This window comes from Cryptococcus neoformans (genome assembly GCF_000091045.1).
Source record: "Cryptococcus neoformans var. neoformans JEC21 chromosome 8 sequence".
NCBI classification, from domain to species: Eukaryota; Fungi; Basidiomycota; class Tremellomycetes; order Tremellales; family Cryptococcaceae; genus Cryptococcus; species Cryptococcus deneoformans.
Window position 1 is genome coordinate 358,299 of NC_006693.1, and position 21,856 is coordinate 380,154.

At 48.4% G+C, this 21,856-nt stretch overlaps 9 protein-coding genes across 9 annotated transcripts in view; 5 read left to right on the top strand and 4 right to left on the bottom strand.

Annotated features, from left to right (window-relative positions):
- CNH02720 (expressed protein) overlaps nt 1-720 on the top strand; it is a 1,719-nt gene extending 999 nt beyond the window's left edge. Inside the window, exons 5-6 of the mRNA XM_572445.2 lie at nt 1-132; nt 185-720. The exon at nt 1-132 is cut by the window's left edge and continues 157 nt beyond it. Of these exons, the coding sequence (XP_572445.1) occupies nt 1-132; nt 185-626 (574 nt within the window). The 3' untranslated portion in view covers nt 627-720. The remainder of the gene's footprint in view (nt 133-184) is intronic.
- Nucleotides 721-786: 66 nt separating this feature from the next.
- CNH02710 (hypothetical protein) lies at nt 787-3,891 on the bottom strand. The gene is made up of 10 exons (XM_572444.1): nt 3,594-3,891; nt 3,488-3,533; nt 3,342-3,433; nt 2,945-3,282; nt 2,449-2,879; nt 2,079-2,375; nt 1,743-1,997; nt 1,463-1,604; nt 1,069-1,373; nt 787-983 (listed from the first exon to the last, which is right to left on the bottom strand). Exons 1-10 carry the CDS (start codon nt 3,854-3,856, stop codon nt 831-833), a joined length of 2,322 nt encoding a protein of 773 aa, XP_572444.1. The 5' UTR covers nt 3,857-3,891; the 3' UTR covers nt 787-830.
- Nucleotides 3,892-4,042: 151 nt separating this feature from the next.
- On the top strand, nt 4,043-7,279 carry CNH02700 (conserved hypothetical protein). The gene is made up of 10 exons (XM_572443.2): nt 4,043-4,148; nt 4,215-4,305; nt 4,361-4,448; nt 4,500-4,680; nt 4,785-4,929; nt 5,033-5,091; nt 5,153-5,245; nt 5,306-5,394; nt 5,463-6,258; nt 6,317-7,279. The coding sequence occupies exons 1-10, from the start codon at nt 4,052-4,054 to the stop codon at nt 7,066-7,068; spliced, it is 2,391 nt and encodes a 796-aa protein (XP_572443.1). The 5' UTR covers nt 4,043-4,051; the 3' UTR covers nt 7,069-7,279.
- On the bottom strand, nt 7,180-9,799 carry CNH02690 (ATP-dependent RNA helicase, putative). The gene is made up of 6 exons (XM_024657710.1): nt 9,690-9,799; nt 9,413-9,628; nt 8,806-9,357; nt 8,294-8,751; nt 7,815-8,224; nt 7,180-7,739 (listed from the first exon to the last, which is right to left on the bottom strand). The coding sequence occupies exons 1-6, from the start codon at nt 9,764-9,766 to the stop codon at nt 7,275-7,277; spliced, it is 2,178 nt and encodes a 725-aa protein (XP_024513381.1). The 5' UTR covers nt 9,767-9,799; the 3' UTR covers nt 7,180-7,274.
- A 180-nt stretch (nt 9,800-9,979) lies between these two features.
- Nucleotides 9,980-12,001, top strand: CNH02680 (h-sco1, putative). Its single transcript, XM_572441.2, has 4 exons — nt 9,980-10,244; nt 10,302-10,686; nt 10,759-10,888; nt 10,985-12,001. Exons 1-4 carry the CDS (start codon nt 10,044-10,046, stop codon nt 11,127-11,129), a joined length of 861 nt encoding a protein of 286 aa, XP_572441.1. The 5' UTR covers nt 9,980-10,043; the 3' UTR covers nt 11,130-12,001.
- On the bottom strand, nt 11,208-13,086 carry CNH02670 (expressed protein). Its single transcript, XM_024657709.1, has 4 exons — nt 12,679-13,086; nt 12,411-12,625; nt 12,138-12,348; nt 11,208-12,082 (listed from the first exon to the last, which is right to left on the bottom strand). The coding sequence occupies exons 1-4, from the start codon at nt 13,003-13,005 to the stop codon at nt 11,273-11,275; spliced, it is 1,563 nt and encodes a 520-aa protein (XP_024513380.1). The 5' UTR covers nt 13,006-13,086; the 3' UTR covers nt 11,208-11,272.
- Nucleotides 13,087-13,092: 6 nt separating this feature from the next.
- CNH02660 (hypothetical protein) lies at nt 13,093-14,900 on the bottom strand. The gene is made up of 3 exons (XM_024657708.1): nt 14,467-14,900; nt 14,076-14,393; nt 13,093-14,021 (listed from the first exon to the last, which is right to left on the bottom strand). Exons 1-3 carry the CDS (start codon nt 14,827-14,829, stop codon nt 13,515-13,517), a joined length of 1,188 nt encoding a protein of 395 aa, XP_024513379.1. The 5' UTR covers nt 14,830-14,900; the 3' UTR covers nt 13,093-13,514.
- Nucleotides 14,901-15,018: 118 nt separating this feature from the next.
- CNH02650 (chorismate synthase, putative) lies at nt 15,019-16,607 on the top strand. Its single transcript, XM_572438.1, has 5 exons — nt 15,019-15,167; nt 15,220-15,297; nt 15,356-16,131; nt 16,184-16,342; nt 16,402-16,607. The coding sequence occupies exons 1-5, from the start codon at nt 15,078-15,080 to the stop codon at nt 16,562-16,564; spliced, it is 1,266 nt and encodes a 421-aa protein (XP_572438.1). The 5' UTR covers nt 15,019-15,077; the 3' UTR covers nt 16,565-16,607.
- A 305-nt stretch (nt 16,608-16,912) lies between these two features.
- CNH02640 (specific transcriptional repressor, putative) lies at nt 16,913-21,733 on the top strand. The gene is made up of 12 exons (XM_024657707.1): nt 16,913-17,470; nt 17,538-17,679; nt 17,748-18,489; nt 18,547-18,698; nt 18,750-18,849; nt 18,905-19,166; nt 19,223-19,784; nt 19,852-19,914; nt 19,972-20,154; nt 20,225-20,397; nt 20,451-20,524; nt 20,598-21,733. Exons 1-12 carry the CDS (start codon nt 17,082-17,084, stop codon nt 21,566-21,568), a joined length of 3,813 nt encoding a protein of 1,270 aa, XP_024513425.1. The 5' UTR covers nt 16,913-17,081; the 3' UTR covers nt 21,569-21,733.
- The last annotated feature ends 123 nt before the right edge of the window (nt 21,734-21,856 follow it).

Genomic DNA, 21,856 nt, shown 5'->3' on the forward strand with positions numbered 1-21,856 from the left:
TGATTTCTACGAGAAAATTGCTGGGAAAGCGAGTGATCCGATACTCGAACCTATGGTCATGTCCATACCCGACCCGTTCGACGCCTACGGACCACCAAAAGAAGAGGGGCAAATATTTAGTGTACTAGCTCCGTAAATTATCCTCACGATCACACTTCAAGCCCGTTACTGATTTTGGGAGTAGATTGAGCCTTTTAGACTCTAGCGCACCTCAATCACCTACCCCAAACCTCCCCCGCGTCCTTTCACCTCCGCCCATGTCCGCTACAACCTCTGGTCGTCCCTCTTCTCCGTCAGATGTTGACGGTACACCGACCAGGTTATCGCCTGCGCCAAGGGAACCAGGACCAAACAGTGAATCAGTGTTTGGGCAGCATGATACATGGCTTGAAGATGCTTCTGGATCTTCCGGGACTTCTGGTGTTTCCGATATGGGGAATGGGACTGCTAGATCGAGGAGGGAGTTGAGTATCATTGATGAAGGAGATATTACGGTAAACGGTAAAGACAATGATCAAGGCGAAAGCAATGGTGATGGCGATGGTGGAGGCGGAGCTGGTGTGAAAGCAGTAAAAAATTCTTTAGGTGGAAAGATTAACGGGCTACCAACAAAAAATAACGAATGAGAGTGGATAGCTATCAAAGTAGCGCAATTTTTTGGGTCTTTTATAATTCCCCATATTTACTTGATAACGACGTTGTACGACATAAAGAATGCAGTTCTTATTGTAGGACCGTTAGAGTATCCTCATCGTTTTTAACTATTTGCTAATCCATTCAATGTTGAATCCTCAGTGGAAGGTTTGGAATCCATGCAAACGATGCTACATTCAACTATCGCTCTCGTTAGGCTCTACTTTCACCATATCAACGTCCAGCCCCCCTCCCAAAAACGTTTGTGACAGAGACTTGACAGTCGTCAACGCCATCTCCAACACTGTTTCCACCCGTTTCTGAAGCTCAGCTGATTCAGACTCCACACGCTAATGGCAGAGAGAGAGACGGAAGTGTCAGCTAAACATGACAGAGCGTTGATTAAAAAGGAAAAGTCAGTGCTTGAAGACTTACCATGGAAATTAGATCTATCCGCGCTGTCTGATTGTCAAGCTTCACATCCATAGTCAACCAATCGTCCCCATCTTTGTCCTTATCATCATTTCCATCCCCATCCGCTCCCGGAGGAAGAGGTGGTCTCAAATTCGGTCCCTCTACATGCCCGAAATGCGCTTCGAGGAACATGCGTAATCTCTCAAATTCGGGGTTGGAAGCTACGTCTTTAGCGGACTTGTCGCCCGGGTAGGTGTGGGGATACAGGTCGGTATGGGAATGGGAATTGGAATGGTTGCAAGCGTGTTTGTTTGGTGATGCGGTGACTAAACATCCCCGGAAAGCAAATCAGCCCCCGCACCTGGCGGCAAGTAGTATACAACAGTATAGATGAATAGAAGAAAAATACACTTACGCTTAGCTGTAGCAGGGCTCCCATCTATACCCAACAACAAAGCCAAAGCCGAATCGGCAATCATATCGTTACTTGAACTTGACTTCCATCGTAGTTCTACGGCGGTTGGAGATATCTGCACCACTTGAACTCCGTTCATTATCTATTGGGAAAGATAGTTTCAATCAGCTCACCAGACCAGAATAGATTGGCAGAAAAGGAAGTTTATTATGTTTAAGGCAAATGTATATTGGAAATTGAAAAACTAATATAATTAGATAAATGAGAACAAAATACTCACAATAAAAGCAGCTTTCCCCTCTTCCTCAACACCTTCCTCCACTTCCCCATACATCCCCTCCAGATACCACCTCACCACCGCCCAATCTACACTTATCGCCACTCCCTGTTTTTGGATGATCGTGCTCGTTGAGAGGCCAGTGAAATCATGTAAATCGGCCGGGGAAAGGAGAGTGTAAGAGAAATCTTTGGAAACGAGAAGACCTTTGACGGAGGTACCGTGTTCAGGGCGAGTAGCTGCTAAGGAGCCAATAGCCTGGCGGAGAATTTGAGTGATTAACGAATTATCTGATGAGGGGGGAAGTGTTTCAAAAGGAAGGGGAAAGAGAATACTCACTTTGACCATCCGCTCTTGTCTAAAAGTAAGAGTCAGAGGTTCACAATTTTTTGGCGTATGGATATTAATCTCCTGCCCCTTGGCCGCATATGTATCTCTCAACGCCGCTCTCAATCTTCCCATCTGCGAAGCCTCTCCATGCACGAGGACAACGTGCTGAGCACCGATTTCTTGGATGAATTTTGAATTTTGAGCATAATCGACGTGAGCGCCGAAAGAGATTTCTTTAACTGTTAAGCGGCGGGGGACGTTGCCTCCTTTGAGGGATTCGATGTGGTCCGGTTCGCTCAAGAGAGTCTAAAAATGATTTTTTTTGTCAGAGAAGAGCAGATTGAAACCAGGAAGAAAGGGGAAAAATGATGATACGTACCCTGGCCATAGTACCTTCGATGGAGTACCCAGTGACAATCACCCCGTTCTTAGAATCCGGCGCCCACTCTTCCAACAGATCACGACTGAGTCCAAAACTCATAAACTGAGGTGAAGACATGATCACACAAGGACCCTTATTCTCTCTAAGCTTCTGCGGATCTTTCAACCACTTGACAAACCTAAAGTCAAAGGGGTTATCTCTCCTGGCGAACCGTGATCGGATATTGGCATTCATAGTGTGGACGTAGGTTTTGTAGACACGCATGCCGCGTTGGAAAAGAGAGGATGCAAAGTAGACAGGGATGTTTTGAAGTTCGGGGTGGTCGTTCCAGTATTCGTCGAGGAGAAGGGCGAGTTCTTGGCCGTTTCCGAAGGAGGGGATGGGCATGAGGCATCGGCCACCTCTTCGGACAATGTTGGCGACCAACGCTGTTATTGATCATTCGCGTTAGTCAGGCAAACGAAGAAAGGGTAATTTTCTTGATGGTGCTTACTTGTGAATTGTTCCTCCTTCTCCTTCCTGTCTGGTAATGTATGCACGCCAAACGTGCTCTCGCAAATCATCACATCAGGTTTCACGGGTGGAATCTCCGCCATCACCAGATGTCGGTCCTCCTCCCTTGAATAGTCTCCTGTATACAGGATCTTCAACCCAGCAATCTCGATGAGGAACATGGACGCTCCAAGGACATGGCCGGCATGGTAGGGGGTGAAACGTAGACCACCAGCGATAACAATATCTTGATGATAGTCGACTGCTATGGTGGATTGCCAGGATGATTGGACGTCGGCTTCGTCGTATAGGCGACCGGAAGTGTCTGGATTTTGATCGCTGCAAGGGATAATATGGGTCAGGAGTGGATGGGAGTCGAAAAGAGAGATTGAACTTACTTCAATCGCACAGTGTCCATCATGGTCAATCCATAGATAGCTTTTGTAGCGTGCGTCATGTACACTTTGCCGTTACCGTCTTTGAAATTGGTCTGTGATATACTGTCAGCAAGTTTCCACCATGATCTCAAAAGACCAAAGTATACCTTCTCCATGATATACGGCAAAGCGGCTGCATGATCGACATGAAAACTAACAAATAGGCGGTCAGCTCATATATGTGACAGGCTCGAAATTTTGGACAGGATTTACTGAGTGATCAACATCGCATCCACAGTCGACCAATCAAGTTCATCGATGAATGGTAGAGCTCCTATACCAGGCTGTGCTGGATGCAGGCCGGCATCGCATACAATCTTCTTTCCTCTGTGCTCTATGACACAACAGGACCTGCCCACTTCCTGGCCTGCGCCGAGCATAGTGATTGTGAGCGAGGGGGCATCTTCGTCCGGAGGTTGGAGAACTTGTACTGTTGGTTGGGGAGCCGGCTTGAAGTGGTGTCGTCTTGGAATCATCTGGAACTGGTGTGGGTGTTGCGACGGAGATGTGCAGGAGAAAGAGAGATTAGTATTCCATATTATAACGAGCGAGGAAGAGTGTCGCGAGAAGAGGACCGACCAAAAACAGGTTCCGCCCCGGCCGCCGAGTAGCCCACAGTGACAATGACCCGTATTTATCTTATCACTCTATCAGCATGCACCATACCGTCCATGTCCACAACAATACAGCAAGGCGACACAGACACAGGTGCAGGGAACCATCTCCCAGCATGGCTCCTCGCCATGTCTGGAATATTCACAGCAGTTGGTCCGTAACTTCCTCCTCGTCGTTCCCAGCAGGACATCTTGTCACTCACCCGCAACGTCGCTGTAGCTACTGCGATATCTATGATGTCCATCGTTCTCCAATTGAAGAATTATCGAAAGCCGACATTGCAGAGGGCAGTAGTGAGAATCATGGTGATGTTCGTCAGACCCAAAATATTCATGAAGTTCGCTAACAAATTCCGTCTGTCACAGGGTTCCCCTCTATGCCATATCTTCTCTCATAGCTTTGTTCTCACTTGAGGCTGCATTCTTCATTGACGCCATTCGTGATCTATACGAGGTATATGCTTTCTCTATCTGTGGCGACTAGAGATAGCTTACACAGCTTTAGGCGTTTGTGATTTACACCTTTCTTCAACTCCTCATTACGTATCTTGGTGGTGAACGCTCTCTCCTTATAATACTCCATGGACGCCCACCAATACCTCATCCATTTCCTGTAAACATCTTTCTTCAGCCAATGGATGTTAGTGATCCATGGGTACTTTTGAACCTGAAACGGGGTGTGCTTCGTAAGTCATATTCATTGTCACAATTACAGTCGCAATCAATCGCCCATCGATTTAGGCTGGACTAGCAAACTAAACAACAAGCTTATACATATAACGCTTTGTAGAATATGTGCAAGTGAAGCCTTTGTTAGTGCTTGCCACTGTAGCTCTCAAAGCCACTGGAACCTACCAAGAAGGCAGATTCGCCGCTGATTCAGGATACACGTATGTCAGTATTGCATACAATACCAGTATCTGTCTGAGCCTCTAGTGAGTTTTTCCTTTTAAGCCTAATGCTCCAAAAGCCAAAATTAGGGTGGATGGCGGGGGGATTAGAAATCAGTTAGGCTGACCACAGTGGCCGGCACAATAGTTGTTTAGCTATGTTCTGGGTTGCGGTAAACAAAGACTTGAAACCCTTCAGACCAGTTCGTAAGTAGTGTTTATTTCCCCCCAAGGCTTCATGACCCTTAGAATTAAGTCTCTTCTGTAGCCAAATTCCTCTGTGTCAAAGGAATTCTGTTCTTTTCTTTTTGGCAAAGTATCGGTATATCCTTACTCGTAGCCATGGGCGCCATCAGAAAAGGTTAGTCCCAGGCTAAGATATGAGCTCAATGATCGGCCAAGCTAATTTTGATGAGGATAGTTGGGCCGTATACGGATCCTGAACACATGTCTCTTGCTCTTGTGGACTCTTTGATCTGTTTCGAGATGCCAATCTTCGCTATCGCTCATGTAAGTCCTTTCAAGCCACCATTCCCTTTTTATTCCCTCCCTAATCTTGATGTTCAAAACGCATCCAGCAATACGCATTCCAAGCCAGCGATTATATTGACCACAACCTCGTCTATGCGGCCCGTCTTCCATTCATCTATGCTTTCCGCGATGCCTTTGGGTTCAAAGACGTCTGGCAAGACACGATCGACACATTCAAAGGCCGCGGCGTATCATACCAAGCCTACGAACCTGCTGAGGGGGGTCTGCATTATGGCGTTGGTCGACAAAAGAGGATAAGAGCGGGATTGAGGTACGCGAAAGGCGGGAAGATGAAGTATTGGATGCCAAAGCCAGGGGATGAGGCGAGGATGAAGGGACAGAGTGGGCTGATTACGAGTATGAAACGGAGAGTGGATGAGAGGTTGGCAGAGAGAGAAGGGTATGCACCATTACTCCCTCAACAGGCGGCGAGGGTTGTGCATCTTGATCCCGGGCGCTATACCACCTATACAGGGGGGGAACGGATGTTCGACAGTGATTCTTCGGACGATTCGGATGCCCCCAGCCTCACTTTCCACTCTGCAGACGAGATGGAAGATGCAATGTACGACCGAGCAAGGAGGATAGGGTATGCGGGGTTCCCGAATGTGGATGTGAGTAAAGAGGAAGCGAGAAGGAAAAGGAGGGAGGAGGAGGAAGGCATTTTGAAGGGGAGATGGACGAGGAGTGGGTTGAGGGTAAGAGATGGGACTGGACTTGGCGGTGGGGAGGGGCAGGGGGAAGGGAGAATGAGGGCGGGTTCAGCAGCCAAGGGTAAGAGTAATGGTAAAAATAAAGATAAAGGGAAGGGGAAAGGGCAAAGCAGGAAAGTGTACGGAACATGTAAGTCTGACATTATTGTCATTTGCTGGGTCGAAAAGGGTTGACAAAGGCGGTACAGGGGCAGATCACCCGCCATCCGTACAACGCTTCAACTCTTCATCATCATCAACTCGCAACGGAAACGGAAATGGACATCCGGCAGACTTTGATGAGGCTGATGATGAAGGCGTCGTGCGGCAGGAGGAGGAGGGAAGGGCTATTAAAAAAAAGAGACAGAGACAAAGTCCACCTGTTTGGGTTACACGCACGGGCGCGACAACGGGTGTAGGCTCCTCTTCGTCCCCTTTTTCCATTGGGGATGATGATGATGATGACGATGAGGACGGAGAGGGTGTCAAGAACAGAGAGACTCAAGGCGACAGATCTATGAGCTTCAATCACCCTGATAACTCCAGCCACAACTCTGACTCAGATTCTGAACATTCAGTTAAGCCGTCAACCACAAAAAAATTACCCGCCGACGCGGTCGATCTGGTCAAGGAAGATTACGAAGCCGTTGAAGCCGCTCGGGAACGCGAACGTAGACGAGGAGAACCGCAGACGAATGCCCCTGCTCATGTGTATCGCAAAACCATCATTGACGAGATACCAGAGACGGATACGAATGCAGGTGCAATGAAGAGGAGGAGAGGAATAGGAGGAAGAATTGAGGAAATACAGGAAGTGTATGCGCATGATCCTCATGTGATGACAAAGGATGAGATACAGACAGGCGTTAAGGAAGTGGTGGATCACGTGGAGACAAGTTTGACTGTCGAGCCTCCAAAGCACGCGATGAGTCTGGATTTAGAAGATAACCCGTGGTCGTGAGGTTGCTTGGGCTTGTGTGATGGGGTGAATAGACAAGATCCTTAGATGTCCATTTATTGTTTCTTTTTCGCAACGAGCCATTTTGTATCACGATAAATAGGTTTTGCTCACGACGTCATGTTGATAACATTGATTTCGCATCGTATATATACAACTCTTTCGATTTATGCGAAATCAAAATCCTGAAAAGAAAAATGGATGAAAGATTACTCGAGATCATCAAACATACCACCACCTATACCTCCTCCACCCGCTCCTCCCTTACTCGACTCCTTGACAGACTTTTCCTCCTTGATCTCTCGCTTTAGACTCTTATACTCCTTTCCAATCTCTTCATCCCAGCTCTCTTCTTCCCTTTCTCTTCTCTTCTTCCTCTCTGCTTGCGCTTTGGCGATATTCGCCAAATCACTCTGTCGATCCCCCTCACCATTAGCCTGCTCCAACTCCCATTCATACTTTTTCTTTGCATCCTTCTTCTCCTTCCTTTCTTCCTTTCTCACTTTTCGTTCTTTTTGTTCGGACCATGCTTCTCGCATTTCTGCCTTTATCTTTCGCTTGGCTCGGGCTTCGGCTCTAGCCGCATCATTGGATGATTGGTTGTCAGCTCTTTGCGCGAGGGTGGCAAGACGAGCGGCTTCGCGTTGTCTTGATGCGTAGGCGAAAGTATCCCACTTTTGAAAAGAGCATCAGCGCCCCTTCCTTCCTCTATATTGCAACAGGAATAATGATGAGATAGGAGAACTTACGTTTACACCAGCATCCTCCCACTCAATGATTTCCTTTTCCTCTACTTCCCCACCCTCGCTCTTGATTTTCTCCAGTCTCTGTCTCTCTGCCTCCTTCTTCTTTTTCCAATCTTTGATCTCCGGCATGGCTGGTAATCTCAGTAACCCAAAACTAATCGCTTGAGAGTTGAAATCAAAGTCCAAAGTCCGGAAGATGAACGAAGCTTCATGTTTCGAGTATGCCCTGAATGCGGAGACGAATGACTTTGCAGCTTTGTCAGAGAGCTCACGGTCGGTGAGGATGATTTGACGGATTGAGTGAAGAAGAGTCGTGGCTTCAGGGTCGAGGGCTTGGGGAGTGTCAACTTCTTCTAGATAAGCGTTGATATATGGTTGCTTGGTCAAGGGGATTTTACGAATGTTCAGGAAATCTAAAATGGACCTTTGAGCTTTTTGCCTTTTTCTTTTCATCAATTCTGCATTTGCGGACTGGAACGTACCGACATAATCCTCTTCACGACCTTTACCTAACAGAACAACTGCCTTTCCTCGCCTTCCAGCTCTGGCCGTCCTTCCAGCTCGATGACTAAACGTTTTGGGGTCCGTAGGCGCATCATACTGAATTACAACATCTATATCCAGGAAATCCACGCCTCTTGCCGCTACGTCCGTACATAGAAGGACTGCCGGGGATAAATGGGATGAGGGATGCGATGTGAATGTTGAAAGCGCGGTCTCTCGAATCTTCGGCGGCAGTTCACCGTGGAAAGACGTCAGATGGAATTTTGAGAGCGATGGGAGGCGGGAGAGAATGCGATAAAAGTAGTCGACAGCAGCACAAGTGGAGAAGTAGACGATAAATTTGGATCTTTCGTGCTTTGTGGATTCGCAGAGGAGGAGGCGGATAAGCTGCAGAGTTTTTTCGGCGTGCCGACAGACAAGGTATGTATTTTGGAGACTAACAAAGCAATCAGAACACAGACAAACAAACATATCCGTAAGAGAAACTCACGCCATAGGAGTCCTGCGTTCTTTGGGTTCTTCCCCATCTTTCCTCTTATCCTTCAGATTGACAACGATCCTGACCGGATTACGAAGGCCCAACCCTATCATCTCCTCCACAGCATCGGTCATGGTAGCCGAAAACAAATGGGTTCGGCGCTGCTTGGGTAGATGACGCATAATCCTCTCAACATCTCTCCTGTGATCAGGACTTGACAACAGCCTGTCAGCTTCGTCGAGGACAAGAACATCCAATTCTGATACTCGAACTATAGCCAGGCCACGAGGGTTGAGGAGAAATGCGGCGAGACGTCCTGGGGTACCGATGAGAATCGATGGATGGGTGGACTGAAAAGTCTCATAGGGAGTCGGAGTTCCCGAGGTTACAAGCATGGGGAGAGGGAACAGAGGTTTATCAGGGGTTTGAGGAGATGGTGAACGTGATGATGAGGCAAAAGGTGGGGCATGAGCTTCAACATCGCCAGTCTCCTCTTCACTTTCCGGAGGGATGAGAGAAGACAGGAAGTGATGGAAGACGGCATGTATTTGAGTGGCCAATTCCCTAAGAGAAGAAACATATGAGTTAGAAAGCCAATTTATTAGAAAAAGCGACAAACCGTGTAGGTGCAACAACAATGGCGGCAATTTCGCCCTTCTTATACGGTTCTTCTCGCCTTGACAATCGTTCCAAGACGGGGATCGTGAACGCCAAAGTTTTACCAGAGCCAGTAACAGCCTCCACTACGCAGTCCTGATTCTTTACCGCTCTCGGAATAGTACCTGCTTGAACAGGAGTCATATTCTTGAAACCCATGGAGTTGATGACATCCAAGCTAGACAGAATGTCAGCGGGAGGAATAGACGGATTGAGCAATGTGGTGGGAAGCTACTTACATCCATGGAGAAAGAGGGGGATTGAGCTTTGCCCATGATCCGCCGAATGCTGGTGCTGCTGGTACGGGAGCGTCCATTGTGGTTTCCGATACAATGTACTATCACTGCTGCCATCGATCTATCATAGATTGTAGGCGGCCAAAAAAACATACAACGGTAAACAATTCCCGAGTCACGTGATTTGTCTGAAGTGGAGGTGTGTTTCTCTTGATCACGTAATGTAAGAATTCCGAGTTGTTCCTCCGTCGGTCCTCCTCGAGTAGCCCGTTCAGGCGAGTTACAAATCAGGAATCGAATGGACTTGCAATCCCATTTTCTCCTCCAGTGAACTCGCTTATCTATACATAATCCACAATGAACACCCTCAGAGCGACACTCTCTCGCCCTTCCACCTCTTTCCGTACTGCGGTACTCCCCAGATTCTCGGCTCTTCCTCCAGCCCCTCGCCTTGCAGCTCAAGCCGTGTTTGCCAGACGCTTCGCCTCTGAGACACCTCCATCCCAATCCGGCCTAGATCAACAGCAGCAAAAGGCTCGTGACCAAAGTACCGTTGGAGTGAGTATCTTGCAGGAGAGAAACTTGCCAAGATGGAGGGTTGACCACAAAAATTAGCCTTTTACATGGAAAGCTGCCTCCCTCTTCCTCCTCACTGGTGTCGGACTCTACATGTACTTTGAATCTGAAAAAGCCAAGGTGCAAGATCGCCGACGTCAAGAAAACGCATCCAAGTCTGTTGGTAGACCTTCAATCGGCGGTCCCTTCACCTTGACTACCCACAAAGGCGAGACATTTACTGAACAAGATTTGAGAGGGAAATGGAGTTTAATCTACTTTGGATTCACACACTGTCCCGATATCTGTCCCGAAGAATTAGACAAAATGGGTGAAGCGGTGGAGATGGTTGACAAGGCTACTGGGAAGGCCGACGTAACCCCAATATTCATTACTGTTGACCCTGCGAGGGATACTTTACCACAGGTAAACAAGTACATTCAAGGTGAGTTCCAAAATGTCCGATTTCGCTACCTACTTGGGTCAAAAGCTAATTCCAACTGAAAATGTGCAATAGAATTCCACCCGAGGATGATCGGTTTATTAGGAGACTATGAAGCGGTAAAAAAGACCTGTAAAATGTACAGGGTTTACTTCTCCACACCTCCTAATGCTACTGCCGCCGATGACTATCTCGTCGACCACAGGTGAGCTCAAATTTCATCAGTGTCTATGGCGCTGCACAATATCACATGACATCCCTTTTCAGTACAACACAGCACAGTGCTTACTTGCGCCCGTAGTATCTTCTTCTACCTTATGGACCCCCTCGGTCAATTTGTAGACGCGTTCGGGAAAGCTACCTCTGCTGAGCAAGTAGCCGAAAAGGTCCTCGACTCCATGCGTAAATGGGAGGCCGCTGGCGGCAACGCTGCCGCTGGATTGTAAATAAGCTCACAACTTCATAACCGTTCTTTCTACCCCTGGCGTAAGCCTCATCTCCAATGCATGCATTCACTTCTCTACTTTACTTTACTTTAGTATCTGAGCTAGCGATTGGCGCTTTCCTTGCATTGCAACTAACCATTGTCTCACTCGATGACTTTTGGTCGCTTATTTGCGCTTCCAGTCCCAGACCCCGTCCCTCGAGAAAACTCGGGTCCTGAAAGCGGGAACGACTGTCGCGGACGTTTCTTCTTCGCTAACGTCGTTTTTGCCTGAGGAGAAGCGGGTGTCGCTGGCTTCTGGGTCGGGATCGCTGGAGTAACATCAATCCCCATTCCCTCTCCATTTCCATCTCCCAATTTGGCTCCACCTAAAGACCGCCGCAGACGAGCTTCTTCTACTCTCCTCTCTTTTGCCGCCCACTCACTTTCCGTCTCCTTATTAAGTTTTACAGGTTCCTTTGCTTTCGTACGGGGAGATGAAGGGGATAAAGGCGCCGAAGCAGGTAATGTAACGCGCTTGTCGGTCACTTCTGGATGGCATGGTTGACGTCTGGACGACTCTGACGACTTCTCGGGATAAGTCGTTCTTGATGGGGGAGGCGAAGTCGCACCCGTCTTCCCAATCAAGGAGACTGCCTTTTGCGCATTAGTATGTACCGGCGCTCTCGATGGTGTCCTCTCCGCATCCGCCTGATGACCATCTCGTAATTGTGCACTACTTGTCTTGCGAATAGAGCTGGAGGAGAAAGATAAACGGGGTAATGTCCGGGCACGCACACTTTCAGAATCACTTGGTGGCGATATTGTACGTTTATCGTTATCGGTAGAAGGCGGTGAATTGAGATTGACATCGAGGTTGGCAGGTAGAGAGATCCGGGGCTGGCGTGGGGGCTTTACGGCGGGGGGAGATCTATTTGTACTCTTGCTGTCTGTTACGGTGGCTGTCATCGTATACTGCTCAATTGATTAGCTTTCTGAACAAGCAACTGGATAAGTGACCAGTACTTGCCCGTCTGACATCGCGGCCCTTCCTTTTACTGCTAGCCCATTTCTCCCCTTGCCAAGACCCATCACCGGCCAACAAAGCTTCGAAATCCCTCGCTTCTTGAACAACTTCCTGACATTCCTCTAATAAAGCCTGGGACAACACCTTTCCATGCGCAAAAGAGCTGGTTTCGCCATAAAAGAACGTTCGATAGGGTAATGGAGGCTCATGAGCACTATATAAAGAAATTGTGAGCGGGAAGGCGCCAATTGATGCCAGCTGTTTCTTAAGACTTACTCAAAAACCTCTATGGCATCTTTGTACCACTTGATTACTGTTTTCCGCTCTTCCACCATCTTTCTCGCTTGGGAGCGCTTCATACAGCTTAGAAAAAGGTGTTCATTCTTGCGATAGGAGTGATCTTCCGGATCGATATCTGGAAAGTACAGGTCGATAAGAACTTTGACTTGGCGAGGGTTCCGTTTGACCATGGCAAGAGACGTTGCAATGTGCTTAGCCACGGGTCAGTCACTACCTAGCATGGAGTCAATTTTTTATCGCTTACATGTTTTCTTAAACGAATAGAGGCATCGAATATCTCTTCTTTCCGATACCGTATATGCTTGACCTTCTCCCCTTCAGAGCTATCCAACAAGTATCCTTTCGATATCTCCTCTTCCTCATCGATACTTGACTCGTGCACAATATGGTAGTGTTTCTCATGAAAAGCTGCTATGAGCCCCGCATCGGAGGAGAGCTGGCGTGCAAACAGTTGAAAATGGGCAGAGAGATTGAGAGCCGAGAGGAGGAGTGAGAGGATGGGTGCGGGGTGGAGAAGTTCGTGGAGGGTTGCGAGGCAAAGATCGAGAGAGGGGGATTTGGAGGTGGACATTAATGACTGTAATGGATCCTCCTCGAGTGACAGTATCGGTACTGAGGGATGTGGCTGCGGCAATCAGCGTATGATGACTCGCCGCGCAGATGCTCAAGAAGCAAATCCGAAGGGAAAAGCACAATTATTGTGCCAAACGCGTCGCGTCGATATAAGCAAACAAAGCACTCAAATGAATAACTTCTCCAACCACTGCATTGTGTATCACTTTCGTTATATTCCCTCGTGGCCAGACTCTAGATGTAAATCAGGCGTCCGATACAGCGCTTTTAACATCTAGGTGGCTTACACTACGAGTACTATAGCTTTTGCAAACCCCTATGCCCACTCACTTTTCCGTCCGTTTTTGTCTGCACTGTCGTGCGGGTACTGAAAACAATCTTTATTTTCCAGTCAGACTATCGTTGAATACATCACGCTGTATAGTCGTCATCATCTGTTACACATTGGTCGATGCCTCCATTATGGTGTTTGATGCGTAGTAGCTATCCTCCCAAGCCACCAAAGACCTACTTGAAAAGATTTTCCAAATCATCAAGCAAATCTCGTTGGGCCCATCCAGCAACCACAGCATGTACAACCACCCAGCACCTCGCAAGCATCTCATCTACGTTCTCCTCTTCGTCTCCCTCGTTCTCTGTGGATGCCGTCACCAATCTCCAGCCTTGACCACCGAGCTTCCATCCTTCACTTACGTCCCTCGCTACGACCCCACGAATCCACCGCCAGCCTGCAACCCTCATAGCTGCACGTGCAAGATCTCGAAGGGTCGATATTTGCCCCCCCGAAAGATGAGAATCGACAATCATGAGAAGAGCCAAGATCCACTGCGCGTAGTGAGGAGGAAATGGATTGGGAGGCCGAGCTGTTGAAGACGATGCAGGAGAAGGAGGATTCATTGGCCCGTCTGGTTGAGTAGGGAGGAGCTCAGGTGATGTGGGAAAGGGAGGTGGAAGTTGGGTTATAGATTCAGTCAGCCAGTGGGCAAAATGTGAGAGGATTCGGACAGCTTCATTCTGTGGTTACATATTAGTCACGGTATATGTTTAATCGCAAAAACGACAGCTTACCGAGTTTAGTCCTTGGACCACACTGACGAGGGGTTCTCTATGTTTACCCCTCTTCCCTTTCAGTTCTGCGGAAGACTCTCCGTTGGCTCCTTGGGCATTCTGATTATCGCTTGCTCCTTCATTCATGGCTTCTTCCTCTGTCAACTCAAAAGCCCTTTCTTTGCCCTTCGTGCCTCTCTGTAATGGCTTCGAATACTGCTCCATGGAATAACCATTGATGAACATGTACCATTCGGACCGTCGATTTGCTTCGGGTAAAGGCGGATATTCTTGAGGATACGGTAGAGGTGGTGACGGAGGCCAACTTTCAGCCAAGTTCTGATAATGATAGAGCAGAGAAGATTAACTGGTCAGCTTATGCCAAATGTGGAGATTGTGACGCATTACCTGCCTTTCGATAATTTTGGAAATGAAGAGGGAAGAGTACTTCCCAGCTTCCTTGGGGCAACGCCATATGTCTTGTACCAGCCGGTTGGCCACTGTCTGGTCTGACTTCCGTCTCATTCTCTACAGCCGGTGTCCATCCTTCCATTCGTGTAGACCAAGGTAATTCCTCGTTGTTCCTCATAACCATTGCCAGATATTGTGCTCCATCTTCTGGTACGCCATCAAAATCGGCTGGGAGGTCTGCAACAGGCAGACATCGCGCACGAGGGTTGGGGGAGCCTGGCTCCTCTTGGTTTGTTGATGGAGCGGGAGTAGTGGAGACACGGGCTCTTTTCCTGCGAGCTGCTTGCTGACCCGGGCGAGGCATGTTTTTGATATGTGGCTATTTGTCGCTGTCAGTTTTCGAAAAGAATTGACGAAAGCAAACGGGCAATGAGGCATCTCGAGCCGAAAGTCCCCTCGGACCGACTGAGTAAAAATATCCCCAGCCATGGCCGCCTTTTTTTGACTCCAAAATTCAGAATCGTCCTTCGATTCCTACTTGCCCCGGTTTTTTATCCAGCGAATTCACTCCTCATTTTTTCGTTCACCGTCTATATTCTCACTCAAAAGACAATGTCTAGCTTCGGAACTCTTTACCGAGTACACACTTACGGCGAAAGCCATTGCAAGAGTGTCGGCTGTATCGTTGACGGCGTCCCTCCTGTAAGCTCCTCAGTAAATTGTCAATCGATCGGCTACTGATTTATTATTCCAGGGACTTCAATTGACAGAAGCCGACATCCAAACGCAATTGTCTAGGAGAAGACCTGGACAGAGCGATATTACTACTGCTGTTTGTTTCATCCTCCTTGAAAATATTTCTGAAAGCGTACACTAACCGCGAATTGCAGCGATCCGAGTTCGACACTGTTCACGTTCAGTCTGGTACCGAGCACGGCGTTACTCTTGGTACTCCTATCGGCCTTCTTGTCCACAACAAGGACCAGCGACCTCATGACTACGCCGAAACTGACCTTTACCCCCGGCCTTCCCACGCCGACTACACCTACCTTGCCAAGTACGGTGTCAAGGCCTCTTCTGGCGGTGGTCGTGCGTCCGCGCGTGAGACTATCGGACGAGTTGCGGCTGGTGCGATTGCGGAGAAGTACTTGAAGGAGGCTTTTGGCGTCGAGATTGTTGCCTTTGTCGCCAGTGTTGGCAAGACCGCTTTGCCTTTCGCCGACGAAGAGGATGAGGTTTTGGGCAAAGCGTACATGGACCTTGTGCAGACTGTTACTAGAGAGGAAGTTGACAAGGAGATCACCCGATGCCCTCACAAAGAGACTAGCAAAAAGATGGAGGAGACTATTCGTGCTGCCAAGGCCAAGGATGATTCCTTGGGTGGTTCCATCACCTGTGTTATCCGTCGATGCCCCCTCGGTCTGGGTGAGCCCTGTTTCGACAAGCTGGAGGCTGTCCTTGCCCACGCCATGCTTTCTATCCCCTCTACCAAGTCTTTCGAAATCGGCTCGGGTCTTCGTGGATCCACTTTCCCTGGTAGTCTTCACAACGATCCTTTCGTGGAGGGCGTCGATGAAAAGACCGGGGGAAGAAGGTTGAGGACTGTGACCAACTGGAGTGGTGGTGTTCAAGGAGGTATTTCGAATGGCGAGGATATCTACTTCAGGCAAGTTCAAAGCTCCGACCTCAGTGTGACATGGCCTAATGCATATGTTTAGAATCGGTTTCAAGCCTCCTGCGACCATCGCTCAAGAACAGTCTACTGCCAGGTACGATGGTTCCGAAGGCGTGTTGGCTGCCAAGGGCCGACACGACCCCTGTGTCGTTCCTCGTGCTGTTCCTATCGTGGAGACCATGGCTGCTCTGGTCATCATGGAGTAAGTATCTATTTCATCTTTCTTATCATGGATCGGTATTGATTCTGTCTGTGTTCTAGCATGGTCCTCCAACAAAATGCCCGATTGACTGCCGCCTCTCTCCTTCCCGACCTCACCCACTTGCCCCCTACAATGGTGCTTCCAGGCAAGAGTACCGTTCAGAAGATCAGGGAGGGCCAGAGCGTTGGAGAAGTGCAAAGTCAGAAGGTTGGTGAGGAGTAGAGAAAATACTTTGATTTCATAGAGATGAATTGAGATTAATTGTGAATTCTGGTATCGGCTCAAACGCATTGGCCTCCATGCGTGACTATCGATCTCCTACGTGCACAGTAGCACATATCCGAGCAGGGTATTGGAACGCTTTCACCACGGGATGAACCACCAGATTATAAGTATCACTACGTACTGCTACTAGTACCGGCCTTCTAGTATTTGCACCATAGTCCACGCGGCCGACTTTTGTAACGATCACGTGACTTGAGTGGTGGAGGAGCGGCGGCCGCCGAGCCAAGGACGAGATCACTTCTTATTATTACAAGCGGCGACAAGACATCATCCGAGAACGAAGCAGCCAAAGTTATTCGTCGATCGGTCGATCTCTGTCATTTTGCATCTGCGCTTCTCCCCTCTTTAGCTGCTGTACTTTTATACCTTTCTACTCCAGCCATAAACCTACTGTTCATACATGGCAGTTGACTCCGACCCCTTCAAAACTCGATAAGCCTCTCCAAGCACCGAGATGTCGACTTCGGAAACGCAAATTCCTGCTCTTCCGTCAAGTGGAGGTCGACCTTCCCATCCCTCATCTTCATCTTCCGCCGCCAGCATATCAAATACCTCAATACCTTCTGTGGTTGAGCAACAAAATGGAATACCGATTCCCCCTACAAATATCCCTGAAGAAGCGGTCAGCGGTACAGTTACAGCAAGCACTTCAGATACTCCTCAAGCTTCTCGAAATAGTCAAGTGCCAACAGAAGAGAACACCAAGTCTATAGATCTGCAAGAGCCAACTGTACCTGAAAAGAACGCCAGCGTAGAAGAACCCTCAGGCGTAGAATCTAGTGAGGTGGGGGGTGAAGATCAGGAAATCAAGGAAGGGCCGAAATTTATACAACCAGATCATTTGTAAGCATTCTCCCTTCTAAGAATGGTCAAGGAGGTCAAAGGAACTAGGAAATAACCATTTGTTCAGCTCTCCACTCACGAATAATCCAAACGGCAGTAGACCTGCTCGTGGTATACCAAATATTGGAGACGGGTGGTTGTCACCCGAGGACGACCCTCATGCTCTGAGAGGTATTCCAGTCTTCAAGCCTTCCATGGAGGAATTTCTTGTTCGTACTACCTTTAAGAGATCCCTTGTAAGGATTATGATATGCTAATATATCTGACCATAATACAGGACTTTGAAGGGTATGCACGCAAGACCACGGCTTGGGGTCAATATTCCGGTATCGTCAAGGTTATCCCGCCTGCAGAGTGGATCGAATCTGTGCCTCCCATCACTAAGTCCAGTCTCGCTTCCGTCCGAGTGACGGATCCTATTCAGCAAAACCTGATAGGATCTTCGGGTCTGTTCCGAATAGCCAACGTCGTGCGGAACAAACGCCGTCCGTTGACTGTAGAAGAATGGTTCAAGAAATGCAAAGACAAGAAATTCTCGGGCCCGGGACCAAAAGATGTAGGAAGCACTACCAATAGAGATTCGAAGGAAGCGGAAGAAAGAAGACAAAGAGTCAGGGATGATATGAGGAAGGAGAAGGAAAAGCGAAGAGAGAAACGATTGGCGGCGGAGGCGAACAGGGCAAGGAAGGCGACGGGGATCGAGGACATCAAAGAAGAAGAGGAAGTTAATGGTCAAGCGCCGTCGGTCTTGGATAGAAAGGATGAAGCATCTACCGAGTTTGTAAACAATCCCCAAGAATGTCAACCTGCATCTTTAGAACCAGATTCTCGTACGAAGGGCATAATGGTCGAGAAATCCATTAATTCTTGGTACGAATCGTTCGATCCTAAAGAAGACTGGCTACCAGAGAATACCCGTCGAGAGGACTACTCTTTGGAGGCTTGTGTAGCCTTAGAGAGGAGATTCTGGAAAAACATGGGCCTGGGCGAGCCGAGCTGGTACGGTGCCGATATGGAAGGTGAGTCATTCCATTCTTCATCTCAATATGCCGGTCAACTGATTAATAGTGGAACAGGATCACTTTTTATGGATGAGAAAACTCCATGGAATGTCGCTCATTTGCCAAATCTTCTTAACAGGTGGGACTTGAGGCACCTTCCTGGTGTGAATGCGCCGTATCTTTACTTTGGAATGTGGGGTGCTTCCTTTGCGTGGCACGTCGAAGATGTAGGTCGTATTCTATCGAAAAAGGGGGAATCGAGCTAACGCCCATAAAAGATGGACCTCTTTTCAATAAATTATATCCACTTTGGTGCGCCCAAATTCTGGTATGCTATACCGCAGCAGCAAGCGGAACGTTTTGAACGCATCTTGCAAGGTATGTCATTAATGCACTTTCGAGCCCAAAGTGAAAACCTCCTAACGCAAATCAGGATACTTCCCCGAAGATGCTCGCAACTGTGATCAATTTCTCCGACATAAATCCTTCGCTGTCTCGCCCTATCGTCTTGCCAGTGATGGTATGCGCGTCAATATGCTGGTCCATAATCAAGGCGAATTCGTTATCACATATCCACGGGGATATCATGCCGGTTTCAACATGGGATTTAATTGCGCCGAGAGCGTGAATTTTGCTTTGGATAGCTGGGTCGAGTTGGGAAGGAGGGCGAAAGCGTGTAATTGTGTGAATCACAGGTAAGCCTGCGGCTCTTGTATGGCCTCGAGGTGATTGAAATTGACAAGTGGCGCAGTGTGCGGATTGATGTCGACGAGATGTTGGCTAAGGATGCCGTTCGCTTCCAAGGCGAGGAAGAACTTCTCAGCGCTATCGCAGAAGAGCGGAATAAAAAAAGGCAGCACAGAAGGCCTTCGGCGGGCGATAACCACACTCCGAGGAAAAGAGCTAAACCGGATTCGCAAACGCCATCCGGTGGCCTTGTCTCTTCGCATACTCCGATCGTTATCGAGGCGACTGATCAGTCCAAGCCAGTAAAAGTGCCAGGGAAACGCACTCCAAAGGCAGTTATCGACATCTCATCAAATCAGCAACGAGCAAAAGCGAACTCCATCAAAGACCCCAACTCTTTTCCCTGCCTCTTCTGCCCCGGTTTCGCCAGAGACGATCTTCTACCTGTCTTTGACCCGTCAGATTCTGTGAAAGCGAGATGGAAGCCTCGTCATGGAGAAGTCATGGCTCATCACTCTTGTGCGTTGGCCATACCAGGAGTTGGTATTGAGGATAGGGAGGTCCCTGGTGGGCTTGGGACATTCGTTGTAGGTGTAGAGAACGTAGAGAGCGCGCGATGGAAATTAGTGAGTCGCAAAGCCCCCCCCCCCCCCCTAAAAAAGAAGTACAATGGAATGCTGAACTTTACCTAAGAAATGTCTTTTGTGCAAAGACAAGAAGCTTCAAAAAACCGGGGCCAAAATACAATGCACGAAGGTTTGTATTTGGTATGTGATAATTAATCATGTTCGTACTTGCTGACTCAATTATCAGGGCAAATGTCCACGGGCTTTCCATGTCTCTTGTGCTCGAGAAAGCGACGTCGCAAATCTCAAAATCTGGGAAGTCGAGACTCCCATGTTGCCAAGAGAAGGAGAGCCGCCCTTGCCAGAGGGTGCTGAAGTCCCGACGATGATTGATATCAAAGTTGAACTTTTATGTCCTCAACATAATCCAGTATGTCCTTCGCCCGCGCCTATGAACTTTTTTGTAATATGGAGGATAATCTGGCTAACTTCTTTTCCAGGAGGTGAAAGAAAAACTGGAACAGAGAAAAGCAGAGACATTTAGAGATAAAGTGATGTCTATTCCCTCAGGGTCAAAGATCAAGATCAAGGTCAGAACTGGAGCGTCGTTAGAATATACCCTTGTTGAAGCTAGGGAGACGACTCAGCAAGTTTATGTGCACGACGCTCAGGGGTGAGTTTAATTGTGGTGACGTCTCAAAATGGTTAACGGCTGACTGAGAACAGCGTCGGCGGGATCTTCCCATGGTCTAGCATCGATCTCAGGCCTGCGCAAGGTCCATTATTGGAAAATGAGTACGGTACGTCAGAGCTTCACCCAAAAGCATCTCATCGGTTTTGCGACCTGCGCTGATTGTGATAATCATATCGCAGCCCGTACTCACCTTTTCGCCAACAATCGTCGCCATGATCAAACGAACGGTGCACCTTCTCAAGATGACCCATCTGAAGCACAACGCCATTTGACCTCGCAGGAATTTAAGCAGCCCGCCCAATCTGCTCATTCGAGGCCTTTGAGGATGGACGAGATACTGAATCCTTCCCCGAAAAAGTCAAAAAAGTTGAATCCAGGGGCAGGATTGCCGCAACGTGAATCAATGCCTGAGCCTGCATCGTACAATTCTTATCCTCCTCATGGCTCTGTACACCGTTCGGCAAACCACCTTCACTTCCATCCTGCAAGTCATCCTGAATCTCATCCGCAACATCCCCGCAGCCAATTCCCCACCCCCATACCTCCCCTCCAGGTATCTCACCGGATGTCGTATGATCTAGGACTCCATCGTCAAACACATCAGTCGGTGCCGCAACAGGTTTTCTACCCGCAGCCGCCATCGCAAGAGCATCAACCGCTTCATTCCATACCTCATCCTCCAATTTCTCGTCGTCCACATCACCCCATTCCTCCATCCGATACGTCTCAGCGGGTAGCAAATCATCAAGCACCACACGACTCATACTACCCGAGACCCGCTTCTGTGCCCATGCTACACCGTTATCACCACCAACCTTTACAACCCAGCTACCCATCCCGTTACCAAACCCCACCACAAACCCACTACCCGTCTCATCCGTATCCTCGTCATGAACCACATATTCAGCCGCCAGCACCATCCGCTCATCCCATGAATAATCAAGCCACGGACGCCTCTCATTTTCATGGTCAGATGTATGAACCTTACAGGAGACATTCTGCGCCTCATCCTGTGTACCCTACGCATTTTATGAGTTCTGTGAATTCTGTGACTGCTGAGCAAACCCGAGTATGGGATAGAAAAGCTTCCGCGCCTAATGGAGCGGTGCATCCTTCGATTCCGGATGGATACCGACAAGGGTATTATTGATTGATCGTTGGAAGATCTGTACGAGAGGGGAGGAGAAAAAAAAGGTTATCAATACGTTTGGCGAGGGAAGGAATGTATTTTTATGATTGTCTATATGTATACTGCAAGAAAGGCAATGTAAACCAGGGATAGATGATGCAAGGCGGTCTGTCATGTAAATGTGGCCATCCAGTAATACAATTGAACGGAACGAAAAAAAAAATTAAAAAAAGATCTTCGTCTCTACAATTCTTCGATCGTCGCGAACAACGACGGGGCCGAGAAATGATGGAACCGACGCTGGGGGGT